The sequence below is a fragment of the Ornithorhynchus anatinus genome, chromosome 4 (assembly GCF_004115215.2).
Source record: "Ornithorhynchus anatinus isolate Pmale09 chromosome 4, mOrnAna1.pri.v4, whole genome shotgun sequence".
Lineage (NCBI taxonomy): Eukaryota > Metazoa > Chordata > Mammalia > Monotremata > Ornithorhynchidae > Ornithorhynchus > Ornithorhynchus anatinus.
Window position 1 is genome coordinate 98,918,548 of NC_041731.1, and position 23,178 is coordinate 98,941,725.

Here is a 23,178-nt window from a genome sequence, read left to right on the forward strand (position 1 = left end):
AACCCCTACAGTTAGCGGATGGGAGGTCACCAAGCAGGTATGTGCTGATGGTGGGATTACAACCCAGGTCCTCTGTTCTTAAGCGCTTAGCAAGTGCTCTGCACACAGTAAGTGCTCAATAAATATTATTGACTGCCTGACTGACTCATTTTCCACTAGGCTACACTGCGTCTCATCCAGGTAATTATTCTACAGAATTGGTGAGATAACTCCCCTAAATCAAATCCAACAGACCACAGATTTTGCCATATTCAAAACCCTCCCAAAAGCCCATTTCCTCCAACATGGCTTCCCTGATTAATTCTCATTTTCCCAAGTCATATAAACACATTAGCCATCTCTAGTATTTATGTACTTATCCTCAGGTCTTATCTACATATGTTTATTCAATTGTTCATTCAATTATTGGGTTTTAATCCCATCTCTGCACTCATCTGCTGTGGGACCTTGGGCAAGTCATTTCACTTTTCTGTTTCTCAGTTACCTCATCTGTAAAATGGGGATTAATACTGTGACCCCCCATGCGGACTTCGTCCAACCTGATTAGCCTGTGTCTACCCCAGCCTGGCACATAATAAGTGCTTAACAAATACCATTTAAAACAAAACAAAAAAGATTATTCTATCTCAGTTTTTTTCCCTTTATGCTTCCCTGCATGTTTGTGCAGCAAAGTTGTCTTTTCTGCATTATACTCTGACTCAGAACATACATCTATTTTACTTTCAGTTTCCTTTCCTCTTGAGTATAATTAGGATTCAGGTTCAAAATCTTGAAAGGACTCGCAACAGAGGGGCAATCTTCAGAAGCAAAACAGATAGAGTGAAGGATCTCTAAGACCCGGGGAAAAAAAAAACACTGGAAGTGTAAAGGAAGCAAGAGGAGCCAACACCCCTTAAGGAAAAAGACCTGTGACTACGAGGAAACAGTTTGAAGCAAAGTGGAACTGGTAAGAATTGTTTTCATCTTTCTCTAAGAAACTTTCTACCCAGAGGGTCTCCTTTCTCCGTCTGCCTCCCAACTCTTCTATTTCCTCCCTCCACTCTCTTAGAGAGACTGGGGGTGACTTGAGCACATCGTGCAGAGGGAGGGGAGGCGGCTGTGCTTTGTGGGGACCCCAGTTCAGGAAAAAGAGGGGTGACTTTTAGAACCTTATGCCATTGACTTTTAGCTACGAGAGTCAGTGAGCAATTGGAAAAGGATAAACCCAGAAAATGTACTTCCCTTTCCCTAGATCCGCAGTCTGTCCTCTTTGTCTTTTCTGGTCAGTTACTCTCGCATCTCCAAGTCTTTTTCAGGGAAACATGATAAATCACAATCCAAGGAATCTCAGAAATGATTGGTTGCTGATTTTTTTTAATGGTATTTGTTAATTGCTTACTATGTGCAGGGCACTGTACTAAATGCTGGGGTAGATACAAGCTAATCAGGTTGGATACAGTCACTGCCCCACATAGGGCTTACGTCTAAGTAGGAATGAGAACAGGTATTGAATTCCTATTTAACAGCTGAGGGAACCGGGGCACGGAGAATCAACCAGTCAATCAAGTTAATGGTATTTATTGAGTGTTTACTGTGTGCAGAGCACTTGGGGGAGTACCACAGAATCGGCAGACATATTCCCTTCATTCAATCATTTTTGTTGAGTGCTTACTGTGTGCAAAGTACTGTACTAAGCACTTTTTCCCTGCCCACAACAAGTAAGAGGTAGAGGCTGGAGAGACCATCAAAACGATAACGGAAGAACCATTAGAAAGGTTGTGGATTATGGCAGAGGAAGGGACCTTCTGGAGAAAGTATATACATGGAGTCGCTATGAATCGGAAACGACTCGACGGCACTTAATTAGAATAAAATGCAGCCCGATCTGTTCCTCGTGAACACATTGATGCCCATCCCATCCCATCCCTACCTCCACAGCACTTGAGTAGATTTCTGCTGCTTTCCAATCTAATTGTTTTTAATTCCTGTCTCCCCCACCAGACTTTAGCTCTTTGAGGGCAGGGAAGCAGCGTGGCTCAGTGGAAAGAGCCTGGGCTTCGGAGTCAGAGGTCATGGGTTCGACTCCCGGCTCTGCCACTTGTCAGCCGTGTGACTGTAGGCAAGTCACTTAACTTCTCTGGGCCTCAGTTACCTCATCTGTAAAATGGGGATTAACTGTAAGCCTCACGTGGGACAACCTGATTATCCTGTATCTACCCCAGCACTTAGAACAGTGCTCTGCACATAGTAAGCGCTTAACAAATACCAACATTATTACCACTCTTTTGGGAAGTAGTTTGACCTAACGGACAGAACATAGGCCTGGTAATCTAATCCCACCTCTACCTCTTCTCATGTCATTGGGTTTTCTATGTTTTGAAGGAACATATCTCTAAAGCAACAATAACTATGGTATTTGTTAAACACTTACTATGTGTCAGGCATTATGCTAAGCACTGCGGTAGAAACAGGTCAATCAGGTCAGACACAGTCCCCATAGGAGGGAGAACAGGTATTGAATGCCCTTTTTATAGTTGAGGAAACTGAGGCCCAGAGAAATTAAGTGACTTGTCCAAGGTCTCACAGCAGGCAAGTGGAAGAGTCAGGATTAGAACTCAGGTCCTCTGACTCCCAGGCCCATGCTCTTTCCAACAAATCCATACTGTTTTGCAGGTTCAGGAAGCATCCGTCATAAATCTAGAGCCACCTACCCTCTGCGAAGGTGCTGTAATACCACGTACAGGGCCGTTTATCGTCTCTTACAGCGTACAGGATTTCTTTATTTCATGGCAATCTGAATACACTTGGACATCTGCTTTAGCAGAATTTGACAAGAGCTTGGAAAATTGCAGTATCAGTTTCGATCGATCGGTCAATCTACGGCATTTATTGAGCACTTATTGTGTGCAGAGTGTTGTCCCAAGTGCTTGGAATGGAGTTGGAAGGCAGAGTCCCTGCCCACAATAAGTTTACAGTCTAGATGGTGGAGAGGAACGGGTGGATTCTTCAGCTGTTGTGAAGATAGAACTGACAGGATTTGGGCCCACACTGAGCGTTAGGTTTAAATGAAAGAGGTGGGTCAAGGATAATGCCAAGATTATATGGGCTTGTATTACAATGTTGGTATTTGTTAAGTGCTTACTCTGTGCAGAGCACTGTTCTAAGCGCTGGGGTAGATTCGGGATAATCAGGTTGTCCCATGTGAGGTTCACAGTTAATCCCCATTTTACAGATGAGGTAACTGAGGCCCAGAGAAGTAAAGTGACTTGCCCACAGTCACACGGCTGACAAGTGGCAGAGCTGGAATTCGAACCCATGACCTCTGTCTCCCAAGCCCGGGCTCTTTCCACTTTCCACCGCTTCTCATGCTTGTGACATAGAGGTGCTAATGCCTACAGTAATGGGAAAGACTGAGGGAGGAGAGGATTTGGGTGGGAAGATGAGTTTTTTCTGGCTACATAAATGTAAGGTGTCTTTGGGACATCCAAGTAGGGAGATCCCGAAGGCGGGAGAAAATGCGTGAAAAGGAGAGGTGGCAAGTCTGGAGCGGTAAGTTTGGGAAACATCTGCTTAGAAATGATAGTTGAAGCCAAGGAAGAGAATCGTGGCTCAGTGGAAAGAGACAGGGCTTTGGAGTCAGAGGTCATGGGTTCGAATCCCTGCTCTGCCGCTTGTCAGCTGTGTGACTGTGGGCCAGTCACTTCACTACTCTAATAATAATAATAATGTTGGTATTAGTTAAGCACTTACTATGTGCCGAGCACTGTTCTAAGCGCTGGGGTAGACACAGGGGAATCAGGTTGTCCCATGTGGGGCTCACAGTCTTCATCCCCATTTTACAGATGAGGTAACTGAGGGACCGAGAAGTTAAGTGACTTGCCCAAAGTCACACAGCTGATAAGTGGCTGAGCCAGGATTCGAACCCATGATCCCTGACTCCAAAGCCCGTGCTCTTTCCACTGAGCCACGCTGCTTCTCTATAATGTTGGTATTTGTTAAGCGCTTACCATGTGCAGAGCACTGTTCTAAGCGCTGAGGTAGATACAGGGTAATCTTGTCCCAAGTGAGGCTCACAATTAATCCCCATTTTACAGATGAGGTAACCGAGGCACAGAGAAGTTAAGTGACTTGCCCACAGTCACACAGCTGACAAGTGTTGCCTCAATTCCCTCATCTGTAAAATGGGGATGAAGACTGTGAGCCCCAAGTGGGACAACCTGATTACCCTGTATCTATCCCGACACTTAGAACAGTGCTCTGCACATAGTAAGCGCTTAACAAATACGAACATTATTATGTCCTCCAAGATGCCTTCCCTAACTAAGCCCTCCTTTCCTCTTCTCCCTCTCCTTTCTCTGTCACCCTGACTTGCTCCCTTTATTCATCCCCCCTCCCACAGCCCCATAGCACTTCTGTGTATATCTGTAATTTATTTATTTATATTAATGTCTGTCTACCCCTCTAGCCTGTAAGCTTTTTGTGGGCAAGGAATATGTCCGTTCATTCTTATATTGTACTCTCCCAAGCGCTTCGTACAGTGCTCTGCACACAGTAACTGTTCAGTAAATACAATTGAATGAATGAAATGAATGGGTGTAGGTGGAGAGTAGAAGGTGTCTCAGAACTGAGACTTAAGGGATTCCCATTGTTAAAGGGTGGGACACAGAGGAGGAGCCTCTGAAAGAGAATGAGAATGAGCGGCCAGAGAGATAGGAGGAGAACTAGGAGGGGGCAAATAATAATAGTAATAATGTTGGTATTTGTTAAGCACTTATTATATGCAGAGCACTGTTCTAAGCGCTGGGGTAGATACAGGGTCATCAGATCGTCCCACTTGAGGCTTACGGTCTTAATCCCCATTTTACAGATGAAGTAATTTAGGCCCAGAGACGTGAAGTGACTTACCCACAGTCACACAGCTGCCAAGTGGCAGATCCGGGCTTCGAACTCATGACCTCTGACTCTCAAGCCTGGGCTCTTTCCACTGAGCCACGGCAAATGTCAGCGAAGCTGAGGTTAGATAATAATTCCAGGAAGGGGGGGTAGTCCACGGTGTCGAAGGCTGCTGAGACGTTGAGGAGGATTAGGATGGACTAGAGGCCATTGGATTGGGGCAAGAAAGAGATCAGGGGGCCAGGTTGGAGAGGGTCAAGGAGAAAATTGGAGGAGAGGGAGTGGAGGTGGCTTCACGGATAGTTGAAGCCGTGAGAGCGAAAGAGTTCACCAAGGGAGTGAGTGTAAATGGAGAACAGAAGAGGGCCAAGAACTGACCCTTGAGGAACTCCAACAATTAAAGGATGGGAGGGGGAGCAAATCACTTAACTTCTCTGGGCCTCAGTTACCTCATCTGTAAATTGGGAATTAAGATTGTAAACTCCAACTGGGACATGGACTGGGTCCAACCTGATTTATCTTGTATCTACCCCAGCAACCGGTACAGTGCCTGGTACATAGTAAGCTCTATAAGCCCATCATTGGTTGGGAATTGTCTCTATCTGTTGCTGAATTGTCCATTCCAAGGCCTCAGTACAGTGCTCTACACATAGTAAGTGCTCAATAAATACTACTGAATGAAATGAAAAATCATGACCAGATCATCACTGTGCACAGAAACGCATGGGGATCATAAAATAGAAATAAAGATGCGGCTACTCCCTTGGAGGTCTAATTAGACAGACTAACATAGACTAACGGGGATGGAATAATATTTTGCAATCCTTACACAAAAAGCAACTCCTATTTTGACCCTTGCACTATCAGAACTGAGAATCATAAGACACAGGAGGAATATGGCCTGGAATCAATCCCAAACAGCGTGGAATGAGTAGTTGGTGCAGCTTCCCAATCTGAGCATCTCCTTTGTGTTTCCAGGTGACTCGTCCCATCAATCATGGCCACCAAGAAGATCATGCCCGCTCCCATATGTCTAATCGAGAACTCCAGCAGCGGCCAGCTAACGGTGAATCAGAAGGCGTTGGCCATCCTGTCCGGCATTTCCCAGCCTGTGGTCGTGGTGGCCATCGTGGGCCTGTATCGCACCGGGAAATCCTACCTGATGAACAGGCTGGCGGGACAGAAGAAGGGTAAGTGACCTGCTCAGAGCTACAGTGTTCTTTCCTCAGAAATCTCCTGAATAGCCTCATTGATCTGGGAAACAAAGAGCAACAGGTCTCTTGTCTCGTCTTACGCCATCGAGTCGTCTTCGACCCATAGTGAAGCCATGGACACCTGTCTCCGAGAACACCCCACTTCCATCTGCAATTGTTGTGGTAGTGTATCTGCAGAATTTTCCCAGTAAAAATACAGCAGTGGTTTACCATTGCCTCCTTCCGGGTGGTAAACTTGAATCTTTGCCCTTGATTCTCCCCCAAGCCTCTGCTGCCCAGCAAGGGTGAGTTTTAACTTGTAGCAGATTGCCTCCCACTCGCTAGCCCCCGGCCAAGCTAGAAATGGAATGGACAGGCCTCTGCATGACTCTCCCTCCCGTAGTCGAGACTGGTAGAGTAATGGGAACTCTTCAGGTGTGACCCTGAGAGGGGTCCCTTGGTCTCAGTTTTCATTAATAATTATGGCCCTTGTTAAGCACTGGGGTAGATACAAGATAATCGGGTTGGATGCAGTCCCTGTCCCACATGGGGCTCACAGTCTAAGTAGGAATAGGATTTAGTCCCCATTTTACAGAGAGGGAAACTGAGGCCCAGAAAAGTTAAGTGACTTCCTGAGGTAATAGAGCTGGGATTAGAACCTGTGACTCCTAGGCCTGTGTGCTTTCCCCTAGGCCATGCTTTAGGAAGAGTCAAGACTTGCTTCCACTGAAGAGAGGAAAAAATGAGGTAAAGACAAACTGGATAACTCTTGGTTAGCACTTTAAGATGGTTATCGGGGTGAGAGGGGCATTTTTCTAGAGAAAGAAATGTAAAGCTTCTTACAAGTCGTTGTCCTTTGAGTTGGCAACCAAAATTGTAAATGGAGGAATTTTTCCTTGTGGCCTCCAAGGTTCATTCCATTGTTCCAGTGGCAATTCAACAACCTTGGCACCTAGATCGCCTCAGACCTTATCGTATGATCAACCGTATTTTTCTTCCCACCACAGGATGGGGTATTTCCTGAGTACCATCAGCAAAGATTGGCAAACAGCAGTCACCCAGTGCCCGATAGTGCCCAGAGCCCATGTGGCTTCATTGTGCATGCAGCTTTCCTTTTTCCTTTGCAGGCTTCTCTCTGGGCTCCACAGTGCAGTCTCACACCAAGGGAATCTGGATGTGGTGTGTTCCTCATCCCACAGAGAAAAACCTCACTCTGGTTCTGCTGGACACTGAGGGGCTGGGAGATGTGGAGAAGGTGAGGAAGCAGGAGACCATCACCCTCATTTCTGGTTAAACCTCCTCCTAGAAGCAGCAGAAACCCAGTCTGGACTCTGGTGAATTTCTTTAGATATAGGCTTCCTTGGGAGTGATATATTCTTGTGCTGGACATTGGATCCAGAATAACCTTTTTGCACTAGTTATATTTTTTCTTGATATTTATTAATGATAATAATGATAATGGTAATTGTTAAGCTCTTACTTTGTTCCAAGCACTGTTCTAGGAATTAGGGTAGGTAGGTTGGACACAGACCCTGTCTCACCTGAGGCTCGCAATCTCAATGCCCATTTTACAGATGAGGAAACTGAAGCACAGAGAAGCGAAGTGACTTGCTAAAGTCACACAGCAGATAAATGGTGAAGCCGGGATTAAAACCCGGGTCCTTCTGACTCCCAAGCCCATGCTCTAACCATTAGACAACACTGCTTCATTCATTCATTCAATTCAATAGTATTTATTGAGCTCTTACTATTTGCAGAGCACTGTACTAAGCACTTGGAATGTACAAATCGGCAACAGATAGAGACAGTCCCTGACCTTTGACGGGCTTACAGTCTAATCGGGGGAGACGGACAGACAAGAACAATGGCAATAAATGAAGCAAACCAAATGGACATTACCCAGGGTTATCAACACAAATTTAGTACATTACCAGAAAAGGACCATTCATTTAATTTCTCTCAGTCAGGATCCCAGGCTTTTTATTCCTGACCCACCCTAGGTTGATAGACCTTCACCCTCCAATCGTTGGTTCTAAGGGTCCGGGAGGTGCTAGGGATGTGGTACTTGGTCACATCCGAAGGTTCGTTCTGCTTTGTAGGAGGATCCCAAGAATGACTCCTGGATTTTTGCCTTGGCTGTTCTGCTGAGCAGCATGTTTGTATATAACAGCATGGGCACTATCAATCAGCCGGCCATGGACCAGCTTCAGTATCCTTTCGGTGTCCTGGGGGAAATCACCGAGGCCGGAACAGAGTTTGGTTCAACTCCTCCCTGGGTGTCCTTCTCCCCAGTCGATTTAACTGAGAGCAAGAAGGAGAATGGAGGCGGTTAGGGATACAGAGGGAGCAGAGGATGTAAAGAAGGATGATAGGACGTGGTTGTTTCTCTCCCTTTTCCTTAACTGGGTCCCCAGCTATGTGTCAGAGCTGACAGAACACATCAGGAGCAAAACTGTGCCCAGTCTTGATGGGGTAGATGACTCAGCTGGATTCGTCAGCTTCTTCCCAGACTTTGTGTGGACTGTGCGCGATTTCAACTTGGAGCTGAAACTGGACGGTCACCCCATCACCGAAGAAGAGTACCTGGAGAATGCCCTTAAACTAAAGAGAGGTCCTCGGGTCATGAGTGGGGAATTTCAGATGGAGTAGCGAACTTCAGGAAAGGAATGAACGGGGCTCAGCTCTGGCCAAAATGTATTTTTCCACTGCGCTCCTTTATTCTGAGAAAGGAGTTTGATTTTGGAAAAGTTGTAGCCAGAAGTCTGGACTCCTGTATTACTATTTCATGATTTGGGAATCATCCCAGTCCCACTGTTTCTGTTTTTCTCTGTCCAGTGATTAGCCGCTCCTAAACGTGCCCCCTAAGGGATGTGAAAATACGTTGGGTGAGACCTAAAGAAATGCAGGAAATGGACAGAGCTTGGATCTGGGCACCCACCTTGCTTTAATTTAACAGGCTTCCGGTTTCTCCTCCCTCAGGGACCGACGAGAAAACCAAACTGTTTAATCTGCCCCGGACCTGTATCCGGCAATTCTTTCCGACTAAGAAGTGTTTTGTCTTTGCCCCACCGGCAACCTGGAAAGAGCTCCCTAAACTGGAGGACTTGCAGGAAAACGAACTGCAACCTGAGTTTGTGGAACAGACAGGACGCTTCTGCTCCTACATCTTCCAAAATGCCAAGGTCAAGACGATTCAGGGGGGCATAGTAATCAACGGTCCTCGTAAGTCTCCCTTACCCCAAGGTTTTTTAATATCATTACTACTTCAACATTATTATTATTATTATTCGCATAGAGACGAGAGAGCCCCATCTTACTCTTTCCTCTTGGGTTTTAGGACTAGAAAACTCATGACCTAGCCCCACTTTTCGGCCTCCTGACTTCTTCTGAAATCTATGTGAAGACAACTGATATCGCTCCTAAGTACCATCAATCCCAGTTTGGTAGCTCTTCCAATCTTTTCTCCCACTCACTTCTGTGTCACCCGGATTCGTTAATAATAATGATGGTATTTGTTAAGCGCTTACTATGCGCAAAGCACTGTTCTTAGCACTGGGGGGATACGAGGTGATCAGGTTGTCCCACGTGGGGCTCACAGTCTAAATCTCCATTTTACAGATGAGGTAACTGAGGCACAGGGAAGTGAAGTGACTTGCCCGAAGTCACACAGCTGATGAGTGGTGGAGCTGGGATTAGAACCCATGACCTCTGACTCCCAAGCCTGTGCTCTTTCCAATGAGCCACACTGCTTCTCTACTAGCCAGGCTGCTTCTCTACAAATAAATTTGTTTCCTTTATTCACCCCACACCCTCAGCCCCACAGGACTTATGTATATTAGCTGTAATTCCTTTGTATTGATGTCTGTTTCCCTCTCTAGACTGTAAACTTGTTGATTGATTGACACTGTTCTGAGCACTGGGATAGATACAAGCTAATCAGGTTGGACACAGTCCTTGTCCCACATGGGGGTCACAGTCTTAACCCTTCTTTTACAAATCAAGTAACTGAGGCCCAGAGAAGTGAAATAATTTGCCCAAGGTTACACAACTGACACGTGGCCGAGGTGGAATTAGAGCCCAGGTCCTTCTGACTCCCAGGTTTAGTCTCTGTCCACTAGGTCATGCCATGTGCAGAGAACTGTACTAAACACTTGGGAGAGTTCAATACAGTAGAGTCGGTAGACATGATAACTTCCCTCCAGGAGCTCACAAACTAGTTGGGGAGATTAGGTATGTGTGGTTTATGTTGTCCTCCACCAAGTCTGAGAAATAATCATGATAACTGAGGTATTTTTAAGCATTTACTATTTGCCCATCAGTGGTATTTATCGAGTGGTTACTGTGGGCAGAGTACTTCACTATGCACGGGGGAGAGTACAGTGTAACGTTAAACAGTGAGTTTACAGTGTAGAGAAAAGCTAAGCACTGTTGTAAACACTAGGAGAGACACGAGATAATCCGACCAGACGCAGTCCCCGTCACAGTCTAGGTAGGAGGGAGAACAGATATTTAGTCCCCATTTTACAGATGAAGAAACTGAAACACAGAGAAATTGTCTGATTTACCCAAGGTCACATAGCCAGCAAGAAGCAGATCTGGGTTTAGAACCCAGGGCCACTGACTCCAAGGCCTGTGCTCCTTCCTCCAGACCAGCCTTCTGTGCATGTGTCGCTCTTTAGACGTACAGCTGTTCATACAGAGTCCTGCACCTCGTAGGTCTTTGGTGAATATAAATCTGAATATTTATATAAATCAGGATTCCTGAGTATAATGAAGATAATACTCCAGAGAAGCAGTGTGGCTCAGTGGAGAGAGCCGGGCTTGGGAATCAGAGGTCATGGGTTTGAATCCAGGCTTTGCCACTTGTCAGCTGGTGACTGTGGGCCAGTCACTTCACTTCTCTGTGCCTCAGTTACCTCATCTGTAAAATGGGGATTAACTGTGAGCCTCACGTGGGACAACCCGATTACCCTGCATCTACCCAGTGCTTAGAATGTGCTCTGCACATAGTAAGCGCTTAACAAATACCAACATTATTATTATTATAATGCTTTCTTTTTCCTCAGAGCAATAAAAGGCATCTCTGAGGAACAGGAGTGGTGGGCCTTCTCTCTGAGGATGTCAGCCTTCTAGTGCAAACCAGGCAAGTTATGCCCTTCCCCCTGACTTTCTCATTTATCTTCATTTGCAGGGCTGGAAAGCCTAGTGGTGACCTATGTAGAGACCATCTCCAGTGGCACTGTGCCCTGCATGGAGAATGCAGTGTCAGCCCTGGCAGAGATTGAAAACTCAGCTGCAGTTCAGAAGGCCCTAGACTGCTATGAGAAGCTGATGAGCCCAGTGAAGTTCTCCACAAACACCCTGCAGGAGCTGCTGGACTTGCATACGGCCAGCGAAGGGAAAGCCATTGAGGTCTTCATGCAGCATTCCTTCAAGGATGAAGATCAAAAGTACCAGAGGGAGCTAAGGGTAATTTTGCTCTTCCAAAGTAGATGATTCGGGTCTGGATGGGGAAAAGGATGGGGTGGAAAGGGGAAAAGAACACTTTTCTTGAGAAAGTGACTCCTTCTCCACTCTCTACGGAGACACTGAGGGAAAGAATGTTCAGGGATCACAGGTCTGGACTGAGCTGTCCGCTCCACACTATAGAGCAAAATGCCTTGGGACTGGCCGGGATCAAAAAAAGAGTGGGGAGAATCTGATGGTGAGTAGGTTTTATTCATTTGCTAAGTGGTTAGTATGTGTCGAGCCCTGTTCTATGCTCTATAGTAGATACAAGGTAATTGTGTTGGACACAGTCCATGCCCGACATGGGGAGAACGGACAGTAGGAGGGAGAACAGAGATTGAATCCCCATTTTACAGATGAGGAAATTTTGAGGCTCAGAGAAGTTAAGTGACTTGTCCAAGGTCCCACAGCAAGGAAGTGGCGGAGCTGGGATTAGAACCCAGGACTCCAAGGCCTGTGCTCCTTCCATTGGATCATCCTTCCCTAGGTTGCCTCTAGGAGTCCCAAAGGGGTTTTAGTTTTAGGGGTTCCAGCTCGGCCACATTTCTGGTATTTATGAACGCAGATGAGGAATAGCTGGTGGGTGTAATTGGCTATGGGAGTTGAAGAGAAGACTGCAAGCCTGTCAATGGGCAGGAATTGTCTCTATCTGTTCCCGAGTTGTATATTCCAAGTGCATAGTACAGTGCTTTGCACATAGTAAGCGCTCAATAAATACTATTGAATGAATAAAGTGATGTTGTCAAGCAGACGAGAGTGCTGGATTCTGGCAGGTCAGGGTGAATTTGGAAGTGTCAGAAGTCAGCCTACGATCTGAAACACCACCACAAATAATAATAGTAATTAATTATGGTACTTGTTAAGTGCTTACTATTTGCCAAGCACTGTTCTAAGTGCTAGATACAAGTTGATCAGGTTGCATACAGTCCCTGTCCCATGTGGGGCTCACACTCTTAATCCCCATTTTACCGATGAGGTAGCTGAGGCCTGGAGAAGTTAAGTGACTTTCCCAAGGTCACACAGCAGACATGTGGTGGAGGTGAGGAAGGGTGGCTATGGGCGAATACAGAGGGATGGCCCAAAAACAGCGAGTGGGCAGTCCAAGGCAGGTATATTGACTACGTGAGAGGATATCAGGGGGAGCTTCAAGCCCCAAGTCCCCAGCAGCTAACCTCGAATAATGTAATGGTTTTGTCATCAAAAGACAGCTGACCTGGAGTCTCCATAAACACTCAGGCCAATCAGGAAGCGACACAATGCCTACGGGCATGTCAACAAAGTATAAAAGGAGAAGAACAAAGGACTTGGCACGCTTCCCCTCCCTCGAGGGATCGCCCACCACTTTTAAATTCCTGGCGTTATAATTGGGACAAGGGGCTGGGAGTTGGGAGTGAAATAAACTTGTTTTGGCCTTGTTTATCCCCTCGGAGTAATTCTTTACTCACCAAGTTCTGAACCGTAGTAGTCGGTGGCAGAACGCCAACAGAGGCGGGAATAGAACCCAGGTCCTTCTGACTCTCAGGCCAGTGCTCTATCCACTAAGCCGTGCTGCTTCTTACTCAGCTCATAATGGTAGGGATGGAGGAAGCTGACCGTGGGGGTGATCCAGGACTGTGGGGGCTGGGGGTGGGGATTGGCTAGGGTGTGAGGAACAGGAAAAATTCAGTAATCCTAAATGAGAAGCTACTTTCTGCTGTCAGTCAACCAATCCATCAGTGTTATTTACTGAACTCTGACCATGTGCAGAGCACTGTACTAAGCGATTGGGAGAGCACAATACAATAGAGTTGGTAGACATGATCCCTACCCACAAGAAGCTCACGGTCTTCAGGGGGAGACACACATTAAAATATATTTCAATTAGGGGAAATGGGAGAGTATATGTCCTTATTGATGTCTACCCTCCTCTTCTGCTTTTGGTTTCACTGCAGAACCATCTGTTAGCAAAATGGGATGACTTCTTTAAGCAGAATGAAAAAGAGTCAACCAAACGTTGCATGACTTTGCTTCAGAATATTTTCAAGCCTCTGGATGAGGCGATGAAGAATGGAACCTTCTCCAGACCGGGAGGATATCACCACTTTCTTCAGAAGAAACAAAAACTAAAGGAGAAATATGAGCAGGAGTCAAAAAAGGAACCATGGGTAAACCCTTCCTAGAAATTGTGGAATTGAGGCCTTTGAACTATCCTTCTTTACTCTGAGTTCCGTAAGGGGTCGGTACTGGCCTTTTCCTAGCAAGTGCTCCGTTAAAAGTTCAAAAAAAACCCAAGTATTAATTGTTTCTGGCCTGGTGGAGGAGCTGGGTCCCGACAAGAAATGCTCATCCATAACTGCTGGGGCCATGCTGATGCTGAAACATTTAACGTGGTTTATTGTGTGTGTGTGTTTTTATGGTATTTATTAAGTGCTTACTAATCAATCCTATTTACTGAGTGCTTACTATGTGCAGAACACTGTACTAAGCGCTTGGGAGAATACAATACAACAGAATTAGCAGAATTAGTTAATTAACAGAATTAGCAGATATGTTCCCTGCCCATAATGATCTTATTCATTCATTCAATCATATTTACTGAGTGTTTACTGTATTCAAAGCACTGTATTAATTGCTTATTATTAACATGAATAAATTAATAACTTCCCCCTTTTTCCCTCTGCTCCCTCTACCCCCCCTCACCTCTCCGCTGCTAAACCCTCTTCTCCCCCCTTTCCCTCCGCTCCTCCCCCTCTCCCGTCCCACCCCCTCAGCACTGTACTCATCCGCTCAACTGTATATATCTTCATCACCCTATTTATTTTGTTTAATGAGAGGTACATCACCCTGATTCTATTTGTCATTGTTTTTATGGGATGTTCTTCCCCTTGGCTCTATTGCCATTGTTCTTGTCTGCCCGTCTCCTCCGATTAGACCGTAAGCCCGTCAGAGGGCAGGGACTGTCTCTGTTGCCGATTTGTATATTCCAAGAGCTTAGTACAGTGTTCTGCACATAGTAAGCGCTCAATAAATACTATTGAATGAATGAATATAATTTAAATATATATACAAAAGTGCTGCGGGGTTGGGGATGCGGTGAAAACCAAATATTACAAACCCGTAATCCTCATGTTATCCTGGACTCCTCTCTCTCTCTCTCATTCAACCCACATATTCATTCCTGTCGGTCCCACCTTCACAACATCACTAAAATCCATCCTTTTCTCTCCATCCAAACTGCTACCACTCATCACAGCGTGGCTCAGAGGAAAGACCCCGATCTTGGGAGTCAGAGGTCATGGGTTCGAATCCCGGCCCCACCACATGTCAGCTCTGTGACGGTGGGCAAGTCACTTAACTTCTCTGAGCCTAAATTCCCTCATCTGTAAAATGGGGATTAACTGTGAGCCTCACGTGGGACAACTTGATGACCCTGTATCTACCTCAGCGCTTAGAACAGTGCTCTGCACATAGTAAGCGCTTAAATACCAGCATTATTATTATTATCACTCGCTCACCAGTCGCTCATCCTATCCGACCTAGATGACAGCATCAGCCTCCTCGCTGACGTCCCAACCCCCTGCCTCTCCCCACTCCAGTCCGTACACTCTGCCGCCTGGATCATCTTTCTACAGAAACATTCAGGACATGTCACCCCCCCTGCAAAAAACCCTCCAATGGTTACCTATCCACCTCCAAATGAAACAAACACTCCTCACCATTGACTTTAAAGCTCTCCATCACCTTGACCCTCCTACCTCACCTCGCTTCTCTCCTTCTACAACCCAGCCCACACGCTCCGCTCCTCTGGTGCTAACGTTCTCTGACCTGTCTCGCTGCCGACCCCCGGGCCACGTCCTACCTCTGGCCTGGAACGTCCTCCCTCCTCAAATCCTCCAAACAGTGTCTCTCCCCGCCTTCAAAGCCCTACTGAAGGCCCATCCCCTCCAAGAGGTCTTCCCAGACTCAGCCCCGCTTTTCTTCAGCTCCCACGCCCTTCCGCCTCACTCTGACTCACTCCCTTTGCTCTTCCCCCATCTCCCCGCCCCACAGCACTTAAGTATATATCTGTAATTTTATTTATATTGATGTCTGTTTATTTGTATTGATGTCTGTCTCCCCCCGCCCAACTGCACCACCCCTGCCAGACTGTTGTAGGCAGGGATTGTCACTCGTTATTGCTGTATTGTACTTTCCCAAGTACTTAGTACAGTGCTCTGCACACAATAAATGCTTAATAAATACGATTGAATGAATGAACGAATGAATGAAATGTCCAGAGGTCATGTATTGAAGTGCACGGATGACGCAGAAGGGAGAGCGAGCCAGGGAAAAGAGGGCTTAATCGGGGAAGGCCTCTTGGAGGAGACGTGTTCTAAGTGCTGTGGTGGGTACAAGTTAATCAGATCAAGCCCAGTCCCTGTCCTTCATGGGGCTCAGAATCTAAGGAGGGAGAACAGGTTTTGAATCCTCATTTTATAGCTGAGGAAATTGCGTCAGAGAGTGAAGTGACTTGCCCAAGGTCACACAGCAGGCACGCAGCAGAGCTCACATTAGAACCCAGGTCCTCTGACTCCCAGGCCCAGGCTCATTCCACTAGGCCATGCTGCTTCCCAGGTAGGCACGAATCCCAGCAAACATTACCTTTTTTGGTCAAAAAAGGAAATGTGCAAACTCCCAAGTGCTAGATGTGTTTCTCCCAACACCTTCCCCCACAAGTCCACCTCTTTCAGTGTGGAAACTAGATTCAGATTTACCTTTGGGCAGTGATATCTGTTGAGCACTTTCTCTATGGAGAGCACTGTATTTAGCATTTGGGAGCGGACATTACAGCAGAGTCGGTTGACACGTCCCGCGCCCATAAGGCGCACAGGGTCTAGAGGGGAAGACAGATATTAATATAAATAAATTACCATGTGAAAGAAAATGATAGTAATAATTATTGTGGTGTTTGTTAAGTACTTACTATGTCCAAGGGCTGTTCATTTGTTCACTCAATCGTATTTACTGAGCGCTTTCTCTTTGCAGAGCTCTGTACTGATCTCCTGGAAAGTACAATTCGGCAACAAATAGAGATGATCCCTACCCAACAATGGGCTCACAGTCTAGAAGTGGGGGCAAGCATTGTTCTAAGCGCTGGGGTAGATACAAGATAATCAGGTCCCAAATGGTTCTCACAGCGTAAACAGGAGGGAGAACGAGGTATTGACTCCCCATTTTACAGTTAAGGAAACTGAGGCTCAGAGAAGTGAAGTGACTGTAAGCCTGTCAAAGGGCAGGGACTGTCTATCTGTTGCCGATTTGTACATTCCAAACGCTTAGTATAGTGCTCTGCACATAGTAAGCGCTCAGTAAATACTATTGAAATAAATACTATTGAATGAACTGGCCCAAGGACATAGAGCAGGCAAGCAGCAGAGCCTGGATTAGAATCCAAGTCCTCTGACTTCCTCTTTCCACTAGGCCATGCTGCTTCTAGTGGAATAGAGGAGGACATTTGCCAGGAATGTGCTAGAAGAGTGTTCAGTTGGGAGGCAGAGCCTGTGTGTCACCCCCGAAATGGGTGACATGGCGAAAAAACAGTTAGGCAATGAGAGCTCACCTCCTCCAGGAGGCCTTCCCAGACTGAGCCATCCCTTTTCCTCTGCTCCTCCTCCCCTCCTCATTGCCCTTCTCCCTCCCTCTGCTCTTCCCCCTTCCGCTCCCCACAGCACTTGTGCCTATTTGTATATATGATTTATTACTCTGTTTATTTTGTTAATGAGCTGTATATATCAGTGATTCAATTTATCTTGATGATATTGACGCCAGACTACTTGTTTTGTTTTGTTTTGTTTTGTCTGTCTCCCGCGTTTAGACCGTGAGCCCATGAGTGGGCAGGGATTGTCTCTATCTGCTGCCGAATTGTACTTTCCAAGCACTTAGTGCAGTGCTCTGCACATAGAAAGTGCTCAATATACACGAGTGAATGAATGAATGAATGAATGAATGAATGAATGAAAAGGAACAAACCGATATGTGGGTGTACTCTGCGACACAATCGTGCTCTGTTCCTTGAAAATATGAATGTATCATAATAATAATGATAATGATAGCATTTGTTAAGTGCTCTTATGCGCAAAGCACTGTTCTAAGCGCTGGGGAGGATACAAGGTGATCAGATTGTCCCAGGTGGGGCTCACAGTCTTCATCCCCATTTTACAGATGTGGTAACTGAGGCACAGAGAAGTGAAGTGACTTGCCCAAAGTCACACAGCTGACAAGCAGCTGAGTGGGGATTTGAACCCATGACCTCTGACTCCCCAGCCCGGACTCTTTCTGCTGATATCACCATTGGTATTGATTGAGCGATTACAATGTGCAGAGCACTGTACTAAGTGTTTGGGTGGTGCTTAGGAGTGCACAGAGTGGGCACATTCCCTGCCCACAATGAGTTTACTCTCTGGAGGACGAGCGTATGGTCTAGAGACGTATCGTGAGATGCCTTTTCCCCCAGACTTAAGTGTTAGAAGTAGAGATGGGTTCCAAAACCTCTGGAAAAATATACAACTCCTTTATTCTTTAATATTACTAGTTGCCTAAAATTTAACATCATTCATAATATAACCAATCAACTAATCAAGGCGTAGGAGTAGGATTATGAAACTTTGCTGCGGGCTGCAGAGGTAGAAGCTCTCTCTGCTGATTGGAATGGCCTTTGGTGAATAATTCACCAAATGAAAGTGAGCAATGGCCTCGTCTCTTTGTCATAAAATACCCATAGTTTCCGACCAATTCCTTCTGAGCACCTCTTCGCATCTTCAAACTCCTCTCTCCATCACGGTTCATAAAATTATCTGTTTTATTTAAAATTGATATGTCTTTTCATCTAGTGATGGAGAAATCCTAGTTTATTTATTCATTCAATAGTATTTATTGAGCACTTACTATGTGCAGAGCACTGTACTAAGAGCTTGGAATGGACAATTCGGCAACAGAGAGAGACAATCGGGCTCACAGTCTATTTGGGGATCTCTTTTGGAAGTTTGCAGTGATAATAATGTTGGCATTTGTTAAGCGCTTACTATGTGCCAAGCACTGTTCTAAGCGCTGGGGTAGATACAAGGTAATCAGGTTGTCCCACGTAGGGCTCACAGTCTTTACCCCCATTTTACAGATGAGGGAACTGAGGCACAGAGAAGTGAAGTGACTTGTCCAAGGTCTCACAGCTGATAAGTGGCAGAGCTGGGATTAGAACCCATGACCTCAGTGATGTAATGGAGTGTCGTGGTATGGAATAATAGGAGCTGAATCCCTGGGCTATAGGTATCATGGGGTAGATGTAAGCTAGGGTACAGAGAAGCAGCGTGGCGTAGTGGAAAGAGCCGGGCCTGGGAGTCGGAAGGTTGTGGGTTCTAATCTGACTCCACCACTTGTCTGCTGTGTGGCCTTGGGCAAGTCACTTAACTTCTCTGACCCTCAGTTCCCTCATCTGTAAAATGAGGAGTAAGACTGTGAGCCCCAGGCGGGACAGTGACTGTGTCTAACCTGATTTGCTTGTATTCACCCCAGCGCTTAGTACATTAAGCGTTTAATAAATCCCACAGTTATTATTATTACTTTTTTTAGGGACACCTGAAAACCCAGATACGAAAGTCTTTTCTTTTACCCCAAGTCACTATTTCACATTTGTAACTGGCTGTTTTCCTGTCCTCAGGCTGAGGAGACTCTTGTAAAGTATTTGCAATCGATGGAAGATAAGGCAGAAACAATATTACAAGTGGATCAGTCACTCTCAGAAAAGGAAAAGATGATTGAAGGTAAAACGTATATAAAAGGCACCTAAGAAGCAGCATGGCTAGTGGAAAGAGAACAGGACTGGGTGTCAGAGGACCTGGGTTCTAATCCCGTCTCCCCCACTTGTCAGCTGTGTGACCTTGGGCAAATCACTTCACTTCTCCGTTACTCAGTTACCGCCATCTGTAAAATGGGGATTAAGACTGTGGGACAGGGATTGGGTTCAACCTGATTCTCTTGTTTTACCCCGGAGTTCAGTACAGTGCCTGGCACATAGTAAGTGCTTAACAATATACATCAAAAATGGCACTGGATCTAGGGAGGAAGCAGGAATCCAAAGAGCTTATAGCCAGCAGTGTGATCTCTCACAAGTTATTTAGGTTTTCTGTACTTCACATTCCACATCTGTAAATTATAATGATCTCGTTGTTGGCAGGGACTGCGTTTGTTTATTGTTGTACTCTACTCTCCCAAGTGCTTAGTACAGTGTTCTGCACACAGTAAGCGCTCAGTAAATACAACTGAATGAATGATTGAACGAATACGTGTCTCTCCCAACCTCGCAAGATTGTTGTGAGGATAAAGTGAGATAATTAATGTGGGAGTGCTTTAAAAAATAATTATCATATTATTAGGAAAGGGGCAGTAGGCAGCTCTGTAGGTCCTAGGATATTTGTTCAACCACAACTGGATACATTTGGACTCCTTTAAAATTCTCCCCAGGCAAGACCTCTTAACTTTCCCCCAAAACGTATGCATTCAAGTGTCTAAGAATGATGGTACTTATTGTAGTATTGTACTCTCCCAAGTGCTTAGTACAGTGTTCTGCACACAGTAAGCACTCAATAAATCCAACTGAATGAAAATGATATTTGTTAAGCACCTACTAGGCTACCAGCAGTCACACTGCTGCCCCGATCATTCGTTCATTCATTCAATAGTATTTATTGAGTGCTTACTACGTGCAGAGCGCTGTACTAAGCGCTTGGAATGTACAAATGGGAAACAGATAGAGACAGTCCCTGCCCTTTGACGGGCTTACGGTCTAATGGGGGAGACGGACAGACAAGAACAATAGCATATTTCAGCCCACCACTCCTAACTGCTCAAGAATCTTCAGTGGTTGCCCAACCGCCTCCACATCAAGCAGAAACTCGTTACCATTGTCTCTAAGTCACTCAATCAACTCGCCCCCTCTTACCTCACCTCACCCATCACCTACTACAGCCAACTTACTCACTGTGCCTCGATCTCGTCTATCTCATCGCCACCCCCTTTTCCCACATCTTCCCTCTGGCCGGGAACTCCCTCCCCCTCCATATATGCCAGACCACCCCTCTCCGCATCTTCAAAGCCTTAATAAGGTCACATCTCCTCCCCATTAAGTCCTCTTTTTCCCCAGCTCCCTCTCCCTTCTGGGTCTCAGTGAAAAGAGCCCGGGCTTGGGAGTCAGACGTCATGGGTTCGACTCCCGGCTCTGCCACTTGTCAGCTGTGTGACTGTGGGCAAGTCACGTCACCTCTCTGTGCCTCAGTGACCTATCTGTAAAATGGGGATGAAGACTGTGAGCCCCACATGGGACCCCCTGATGACCCTGTACCTCCCCCGGCGCTTAGAACAGTGCTCTGCACATAGTAAGTGCTTAACAAACACCAACATTATAGAGAAACAGCGTGGCTCAGTGGAAAGAGCACGGGCTTTGGAGTCAGAGGTCATGGGTTCGAATCCCTGCTCCACCACTTGTCAGCTGTGTGACTGGGGGCAAGTCACTTAACTTCTCTGTGCCTCAGTTACCTCATCTGATTAAATGGGGGTTAAGACTGTAAGACCCACGTGGGACAACCTGATTCCCTTGTGTCTACCCCAGCGCTTAACAAATACCAACATTAATATTATTAGTATTATTATCATCTCTGCCCTTGGATCAGTGACCTCTGGGCATTTGATATCTTCCCCACCCCCGACGCCACGGCACTAATGTATGTATCTATAAACTATATATTGCAAACTGTGTATAGTTAATAATATTAATAGTTCTTCAGCACTTACTATGTCCCAAGCCCTGTTCCGAGCACTAGATAATCATGCTGGACACAGTTCCCGTCCCACATGGGGCTCACGGTCTAGGTAAGGGGGAGTAGGATCAATCCCCATTTTACAGATGAGAAAACTGAGGCACAGAGAAGTTAAATGACCTGCCCAAAGACACACAGCAAGACAAGTGGCATTCGAACCCAGGTCCTCTGACTCCCAGGCCCCTGCTCTTTCCATGAGGCCCTGCTGCTTCTTATATTTATTGTATATAGTAAATGTATTTATCATATTTATTATGTTTACATGGTTTATATTACTGTCTGTCTCCCCGTCTAGATGGTAAACTCATTGTGGGAGGGAACATATCAACCAACTCTGGTGTACAATATTCTCTACTGGGTTTTATCTCTGCTCTTGTTATCTCAAGTTCTCTGATTCTTTAGTAGAGAGCTCTCTCAATAAACATCATTGTTGATGATGATTGTGAGGTGATGATGATTATGAGGGGGTCAAGCTCCTTAAGTTCTAGGGTTTTTGTTTACTCCATCTTGATGTCCTGGGGGGGTCCTCAGAATCCTCTTCTTGACTCATACTCCAGGCATTTGCATTCCACTGTCTTCTAGTTCTCTATTTTCTGAGGGAATTCTTTAAGGTCTGGCCAAAGAAGGTTCTTTCTTATTGACATTTGTTCAGCTCTCTGGGCCAGGCACTGTACTAAGCACTGGGGGTGGCACAGTCCCTGCCCCACGGCGGGTTCACTCTTAATCCCCATTTTACGTATGAGGTAGCGGAGGCACAGAGAACTGAAGTGGCTTGCCCAAGTTCCCAAAACAGACAAGTGGTGAAGTCAGGATTAGAACCCAGGTCCTCTGACACCCAGGCCCGGGTTCTTGCCACTAGGCCACGCCGCTTCTCAATAAAGTGCTCCATCCAAGGAGGAGCTATAGAAAATGAAAAGGACAGGAGGCAGACAGGAAAGAGGTTGTATTTCTGGTTAAGCTGTTGTGTTTTTCTGCTTTTTCCCCTCAGTGGAGAAGGCAAAATCTGAGTCCGCAATGCAGGCAGCCAAGCAGCTCCAGGAAATGCAGGAGAAGAGTCAGCAGTTGCTGGAGCAGACGGAGAAAAGTCACCAGGAACACGTGAAACAACTGATCAAGAAGATGGAAGAGGAGAAGCAGCACATGCTGGCAGAGCAAGAGAAGGCCTTAAATTTGAAACTCAAGGTAATCACAGACGATCCTCAATCCAGCAATTGGCCCTTCTTCCCGTTCCCGGTTGAGGGGGGTTTGACTTGGTTCGTGGTGAGAGACCAAAGGACCATTCTACTGGGTTTTCATCTCTGCTAGCCTCATCTCAGGGTCTCAGATTCCTTTTATGTTCCCACAGGAGCACACACAGATAATTCGGGAAGGGCTCCAAAACGAAGCCAAGCAACTAGAGAATCAGATTTTGAGCCTCCAGAAGCAGATCCATACTCCCCGTCCATCCTCACCCTGCACCATATTGTGAAGATCTTTTGTCAAGAGTACTCTCGTGTCCACGCCACCCTTTGTCATAGGCAGAAGATGTTTTATCAATAGCATATCTGTGGCGAGCCCTCAATCGGTACCAGCCAGGACCTTCCTGGACCAGGGGAGCCTCGGTGTCACGGAATAGAAGTCAAACCACCCCTCTGATCACCAAGGTTATTGTGGAAAGCTTTTATATAGTTTTATCACCGGCCAAGGGAGTGACACATACACACACTCACTCCACCCCCCGCAAGGGTCCAATACAGGACTGTGGTCAAAGGATCCCTTTCTGCTATGCTTCTTCCTTC

The 23,178-nt window shown here is 46.1% G+C and overlaps 1 protein-coding gene and 1 non-coding gene across 2 annotated transcripts; one reads left to right on the plus strand and one right to left on the minus strand.

Annotated features, from left to right (window-relative positions):
- The first annotated feature begins 750 nt into the window (after positions 1-750).
- Positions 751-23,042, plus strand: LOC100086420 (guanylate-binding protein 1-like). Its single transcript, XM_029063340.1, has 11 exons — positions 751-946; positions 5,851-6,062; positions 7,193-7,320; positions 8,165-8,274; positions 8,480-8,676; positions 9,045-9,287; positions 11,257-11,534; positions 13,505-13,717; positions 19,246-19,348; positions 22,389-22,582; positions 22,746-23,042. Exons 2-11 carry the CDS (start codon positions 5,870-5,872, stop codon positions 22,866-22,868), a joined length of 1,782 nt encoding a protein of 593 aa, XP_028919173.1. The 5' UTR covers positions 751-946; positions 5,851-5,869; the 3' UTR covers positions 22,869-23,042.
- LOC114811929 lies at positions 6,381-6,518 on the minus strand. The gene has a single exon (XR_003759624.1). It is a non-coding gene; the product is annotated as a small nucleolar RNA SNORA7 (small nucleolar RNA).
- Positions 23,043-23,178: the final 136 nt, after the last annotated feature.

Excerpts from the sequence above, each read along its gene's own strand:
- LOC100086420 (XM_029063340.1), top strand. The coding sequence starts at position 5,870 with ATGGCCACCAAGAAGATCATGCCCGCTCCCATATGTCTAATCGAGAAC. Across the intron at positions 6,063-7,192 it reads GCTGGCGGGACAGAAGAAGG|GCTTCTCTCTGGGCTCCACA; the intron begins GTAAGTGACCTG and ends TTTCCTTTGCAG. Across the intron at positions 11,535-13,504 it reads AGTACCAGAGGGAGCTAAGG|AACCATCTGTTAGCAAAATG; the intron begins GTAATTTTGCTC and ends GTTTCACTGCAG.